The following is a 6,536-nucleotide window of genomic DNA, read 5'->3' on the forward strand; positions in this document are numbered from 1 at the left end:
TAATCGCTTGTGTTAATATGATTTAATAGATGGCGATCTGCTTAATGCGGTTAGCCATGCAATGCACACTCTTCATAAAAAAGGTGACTTTGTTATGAAACGTTATTTTGAGGATTTTCTCGATCAACATTTTTTTGGGTATACCGTACCATCATTTTATTTGCTCGTCTGTTTTTTTTTTGTTTTTTTTTTGCTGCCTTTGTGCGCACTAGTGTGGTGACAGATGGCGAAGCCCTCCTCCTCTTCATCCTCCTCTCTCACTCGCTCTCCATCTATGTCTCTCCATCGCTCTCGCCCCACCCCTCCAGGGAGGCCAGATCCCTCCGAATGCGGGCGCATGTCAATCAGCGGGCCCCTCATGTGATGGCTCTTGCCGGTGACGTGCAGCCATATGGGCGCTGGCATCGCAGCCTTCGAGCTGGTATGTAACCTCTTCCCTTGCTCTCACACACATTACACTCTCTCTTTCTCGAGGGGGGCGGAGGAGGGGGGCGAGGCACCCGGGTGAAGGCACAGCCCGCGCGCAGTACGCACCTGCACGCCGACGCGGAGCGACCATGCCGCTTCGGTCCCTGAAGATGGTGGTCTGAAAAAAAAAAAAAAAAAAAAAAAAAAAAAAAAAAAAAAGACCCCCTCCCTCACCCCTCCTTTTTTTTCCTTGGCTACTGGACCCCCCCTCCACCCCTCCCATCAGGCGAGAAAAGCTCGAGCGCAGGTGAGTTTGCAAGCGAACGCCGCGAGAGATAATTTTGCGATTTACGGATGCTCACGAACGCACCTCCTTGGGAGATAATTGGAATGTACGGATAACATTGTGGATATGGATACTAGCTGAATGGCCACTTTTTTGTAACGTCATCAATTTGTGTACATGGGTAAGCATTTTTTTTCTGTCAAAAATTACAGACTGTTTCTTTTTATCGTTAAGTGGTATAAATCAACATCCAGCGAGCGTTTTCTATCCTGACAAGCCTCTGTTTTCAACGTCGTTAAATCTAATTAACACCGACTGAGTATGCAATGATGTTTAGAGGGGCACAAATCATGTTTTCGTTTGCCCCGATGCGCTCTAAAATCTGCAATCGCAAGCAAATGAATCCAAACAGTCATCAAATGTAATTAACGCCCGCGTCAATGCAATAGTTTGGTTTAAATATTACAGATTTATTTGCATCGTTCTCCCGCCCCCCTTTTAAAGTAAATACACCCATTTCGAGTCCTTCATTAAATCACAGCCTACGGCCCACTTTTATATATTTCACGAGCCCTAAAAGCCCTACGAGCAATATGTCCATCTGTAAAGGCGTACGCATGCGTGCAGTGAAATCAATTTCGTGTTTTTGCATGCTTGGCCTGTTAATTGTTTTTGCTTCTAATTGCTGCCACAAAAAAACGAAGCGAGAGTATGGTTTTAAAAGTAGATTTTGCCCCCGGCGCGCCCGCACACACTCGTACACGCGTAAACACACACATCTAAAGATAATTACTGAGAGGTGCTCGACCGTCTTACATTATTGCAGCAGCGTAAAATACATTTTGCAGAGTCAATTAATCGTGTGCTAAAAGCTAAACTGTTACATTCATATTTATGGCTTGTTTTATGCATATTTTCTGTTGAGGTCGAATTGACCCGTTTTTGAGTTTGCGTTGACGTTTCTTTTATATATGAAATATGTTTTCATTTACATTGCATGTAAAATGGTTGTAAACATGACTGATGGACTTTTTTTCTAATGTACATTTTTACTTCACCTGTGCGTCACACAAAAATCTTTTTTGCGTGCGTTTCGTCTCGAATTTCAAAGATTCGTTTACTGTAATACGCCGTTGACAAAAAGTTGATATCAAAAGTAACATTAAAAAAATGCTTGTATTTATTTAGACCAGCCTTTGATTTTTCGATTAAAAAAAAAAAAACACAATGGGCAGTGGAAAGGGGAAAAAAAACAGCTGAGCAGAAACTAAAGGAGTAAAATGATATTTGGTCACTGTTATTACTAAATTAGATTATTGTTTTTAATCTATTTATGTCAAATAATCAAATATCACAGCATGCATGTGATATTTAGAGTAATTTTACGGGAGGCAATGCACCCAATTAGATTAAATTTTTTGGTGGGGGGAGCCTTCTGTCGTCCTGTGACAAGATGTGTTGAGGATGAATAGTGTTGGAATGCAGCCAGGAGTGGATGTGGGAGTCCCAGCCTCCCTCCTCCCTTTCACACCCCCTCATGGGACCTGTAGTGTGCCCCCCCCCTCCCCATTTTGCCCCCACTCCTACCAAAGGACATAGTGTTCAAACAAATACTTAACTATATTTATAATTTACAACAATGACTAATAAGTGAAGTGGGATAGTGCATGCCAACTGGCCATATTTCAAATATTTAGATTTGCCGATAGGCTTGATTGGCAGCTACCAGTCTAAACAGTTTAATTCTTGATGATGTAAGCAAGAAACAGTATCTTTTTTTTAATTGGTTCCTAATCATGTAAGATGTTATTTCTTTGAAAACTAAAGATAAAAAATTGCCATGCCCACCATGATAAAACAGATTTTTTTGATAGTTCCTTATATTGATATTTTGAACTGTAAATGGCTTCCATATGATTTGATTTTCAAGAAAAAGGGGCCCTCTTAATGTGGTGACTACTCTCCGTAACAACCCGGGCTAATTTAGCTCCTCCCCTACACAAAAAAATTCTCTAATAGCTTTTTGGACTAACTACATTTTCATTTAGGACAGAGCTTAGGCACCACCTTTTGACATTTTACAGCATTTTGTAACTAGTACAAAAACACTCAATAGGTGAATTGTATGTTGTGGGTTAATGTAGGATACGTTAAAATTGGTAATTAGTAAATTGCAAACGTGATAAATGTCAAACACAAAAAAATATGTAAGTAACAGCATTTGAGATAATGTGTCGATTAATCGACAATTAATCGATTTTCAATCAAACTGATTATTATTGATGATCACTGAAGGTTAGGATTCCTTTGTTTCAATGCTTGGAATTTGAGCTTCTCGACAGTAAATGTAATCAAATTTCTGTAGTCTTCTATGAAAACAGATTGATCATTGTGTTGAATTAAATAAACTGCGTTTATTCACTTTCTTTGACTATTTTATGATATTTTACAAATTAAATTAGTAACTAATTCATAATGTCAATTTGAACTTTTGTTTTGTTTTGAAATTGTACATATTAGTATTAGGTGCATTGAAAATAAAGGTTCTCCCTTTTATGTCAGAACTCGGACTTCCTTTGTTCTCAAAATTCCGTCTTCATTCTCAGAATTCCAACTTTAAAATCTTTGAATTCAGAGATTGCTTACAGACTTCTGAGAATAGTCAGAATTCTGAGAGTATAGAAAGAATTGTGACAAAAAATGAAAGGTTGGACAAGATACTCACTTTCATCCCGGGATTCCGACTTAGTTGTCAAATTTTTAACTTTAAAGATGGAATTTTCAGAATCCCAACTGGAGTCTTTCTGACCTCTGAGACCTCTGACTGAATTAGAGAATAAAATCAAGAGAATGCTGAGAATCAAGTAAGGATTCTGAGATGAAAGTGAAAATCCTGTTCTGTTTTGTCTTCACTGACCCCAAACGAGAATATAGTTAAAATTCTGAGAACAAAGCCATAATTTGGACTCTTAAATCAGAGTTCTGTCTTCAAAGGGAGGATTCGGAGATAAAAGTCAGAATCCTGCCAAATGTTTTCATCCTAAATTCAGTTGGGCCGCACTTGAAGGTGACATGAAAATTCAGTTTGTTCCTCCGTCCCCGCAGAGGCAAAATGTTGACGAGGCTTTTCAACGACCCCTCGCTGCTCCCTGACGTGCAGAAATACTCGGGCTGGGCGGACGACAGCGACGACGACAAGATCAACGAAGAGGACGGCGACGCGCGGGACAACATGGACGGCGCCTCCGAGCTGCGGGCCGGCAGCCGGACGCACTCGGAGCACGCCGGCGAGGACGAGGACGAGGACGAGGACGACGTCGGCGAGGACGACGAGTGCGACGGCGACGAAACGGAGGGCGAGCGCCCCAAGAAGCGCGGCCCCAAGAAGCGCAAGATGACGGCGGCCCGCATCGAGCGCTCCAAGATGCGGCGCATCAAGGCCAACGCCCGAGAGCGCACGCGAATGCACGACCTCAACTCGGCGCTGGACAACCTGCGCAAGGTGGTCCCCTGCTACTCCAAGACGCAGAAACTGTCCAAAATCGAGACCCTGCGCCTGGCCAAGAACTACATCTGGGCCCTGTCGGAGATCCTGCGCTCGGGCAAGCGTCCCGACCTGGTGTCCTACGTGCAGACCCTGTGCAAGGGTCTGTCGCAGCCCACCACCAATCTGGTGGCCGGATGCCTGCAGCTCAACTCGCGAAACTTCCTGACCGAGCAGCAGTGTCCCGACGGGGTGCGCTACGGTTCCGGATCCTTCGCCATGCACTCGTACCCCTACCAGTGCGCTCGGCTGTCCAGCCCGCACTGCCGGCAGGGCTCGAACTCGCACCCGTTGGGCTCGCACGGCTACTGCCCGGCGTACGATTCGGCCTACGGCGCCGGCGCTTCGCCGGAGTACAACAGCCCCGAGTACGAGGGGCCCCTCAGCCCGCCGCTGTGCGTCAACGGGAACTTTGCCCTCAAGCACCAAGGCTCGGCGTCGCCCGACCACGACAAGGCCTACCACTACTCTATGCACTACTCGGGCCTGCCCGGCGCCAGGCCCGGCGGCGGCGGCGGCGGAGGCGGCGCCGCCCACAACCTGGTATTCGGTTCCTCCACCCGCGGCGGCATTCACTCGGAAAACGTCCTGCCTTACCACGACATGCACTTGCACCACGAACGCGGGCCCGCCTACGACGAACTCAACGCCTTTTTCCACAACTAAACCGCGCCCCCTTGCCGCCCACCATCTTTACTTTCTCTCTTCTGCTTTGCATTCGTCAGGGAAACGAGAGCTGTGAAAACGCGTTTATTTTCAATATGCTTGCAAAGGTTGTCGAGTAATTGATGATTAAACTGATTGATTCACGGTGACCTTGTTGAATTTAGTCAAATCCTGCAAACTAGGGCTGCAACTAACAGTTATTTTGATAATTGGTTCATCTGTTGATTTTGCCGATTAATCGGAATGACTTTTTATTCCCATCCTTTTATTCAAAATCAGGAATTTATTTCAACTCGGCAGTGCAATAACATTAATGAACCAAGATTCAGTAACTGGTTTGGTCCATGACTTGTCTGAAAAAGGAAAAATGTTTGCAGAGGTTTTATAGAAAGGAAAATATTTCATGCAGAGAGGCTGCTATAGATGATCAATTAGTTATCTTTAGTCAAAACTCTTAAAATTTCTGCCTGTCAACAGTAAATATTCAGATTTAAGCAGTCCTTCATGAAAACAGTCTGATTATGTTGCATCAAAATGAAACATTTGCAACAATTTGACTCATTTTCTGACTTGGTACAGACCAACCCAGTGACTAAACCATAATTTATGACTGCATTTTCTGTATACCCAATCTGATCTTTTGCCCTTTTTTTAATACAAGCATGGACGTTGTATTGTTTTCAATCTGATTAATCAATTAATTGATTACAAAAATAACAGTTACAGCCCCACTTCAAAGAAAAAAAATGTTTCTGGTATTTGTGTTGGTGCTGTTTATCTGTTTCTTTATCACTTGGCCACTGGCGAATCTGAGGAAAAATGTACACTTTATGAATATTTGCAGGAGGTTGTGTGTGATTTTTATTCATTTTCCCTTCTTGTCAACATGAAATGGCTTTGAAGACCGTTTTAATTTTTGTTTCCCTCCTCTCAAATCTGTTGTTTGGCATCTATGCAAAAGCAGACACACAAAAACATTTCCTGAGTTTTCTTGCTGTCATTTATTCTTGATCCTCTTGACATTTACCATTACACTAATTTTTCCGTTTTTATTAATTAAATTATTTATCATTGCTGCTGCACGTTTATTTATTATTGTCTTTCCCCCTGTAATTAATTGTGAATAGTCAATGGAAATGAAAGGATCCCCATGTGCTTATTTATTAATTTTCCCATCCGGTCTTTTAACTTTGTATTCAACCAAACTGTGTGGCATAAGAAAAAAATACAATAAAATAACAAACTATTGAAATTGTGCAACTTGGTTTATTTCATTTATTACTCACGCGTATCACATTTAATTTATTTAGATCCGAGTTGTAATAAGACGATTAAACCCTCCTTCCCCGTGTTGGCATTTTTTTTCTCCTCCCTGTACAGGTAACTTGGCACCAAAATTGAGTGAGAGCGTCACGTGTGCCAGATAGCTTAATATTTGACAAAAGAGTCGTGTAAAAATACCGCAGTGTTTGTGTACGTGTGTGTATCAAATTTCACGCGGAAATTTCGGGGAGGCTTTACAGCAAGGCTTTTTTTCGAGTGGCCACCGATGCGTTCAAGGTCAACTCAGTATTTTGGAAACCGGCCACATATTTCGCAAGAACACTTTTCGTTTCATTCCATTTTTACACG

At 42.8% G+C, this 6,536-nt stretch overlaps 1 protein-coding gene across 3 annotated transcripts; it reads left to right on the forward strand.

Annotated features, from left to right (window-relative positions):
- The first annotated feature begins 308 nt into the window (after positions 1 to 308).
- LOC148410520 (neurogenic differentiation factor 2-like) lies at positions 309 to 6,156 on the forward strand. 3 transcript variants are annotated; one of them, XM_088436767.1, is made up of 3 exons: positions 309 to 421; positions 695 to 715; positions 3,800 to 6,156. In XM_088436767.1, the coding sequence occupies exon 3, from the start codon at positions 3,807 to 3,809 to the stop codon at positions 4,902 to 4,904; it is 1,098 nt and encodes a 365-aa protein (XP_088292893.1). In that variant the 5' UTR covers positions 309 to 421; positions 695 to 715; positions 3,800 to 3,806; the 3' UTR covers positions 4,905 to 6,156. The 3 variants fall into 3 exon arrangements, with proteins under 3 accessions (XP_088292893.1, XP_088292894.1, XP_088292892.1); XM_088436768.1 differs by lacking the exon at positions 695 to 715 and having other exon boundaries at positions 323 to 421; XM_088436766.1 differs by lacking the exons at positions 309 to 421; positions 695 to 715 and adding an exon at positions 732 to 875.
- The last annotated feature ends 380 nt before the right edge of the window (positions 6,157 to 6,536 follow it).

The sequence above is a fragment of the Hippichthys cyanospilos genome, chromosome 16, assembly GCF_059441005.1.
Source record: "Hippichthys cyanospilos isolate Australia breed blue-spotted pipefish chromosome 16, RoL_Hcya_1.0, whole genome shotgun sequence".
NCBI classification, from domain to species: domain Eukaryota; kingdom Metazoa; phylum Chordata; class Actinopteri; order Syngnathiformes; family Syngnathidae; genus Hippichthys; species Hippichthys cyanospilos.

What these genes read in the sequence shown, in the direction of transcription:
- LOC148410520 (XM_088436767.1), top strand. Translation starts at nt 3,807, where the DNA reads ATGTTGACGAGGCTTTTCAACGACCCCTCGCTGCTCCCTGACGTGCAG.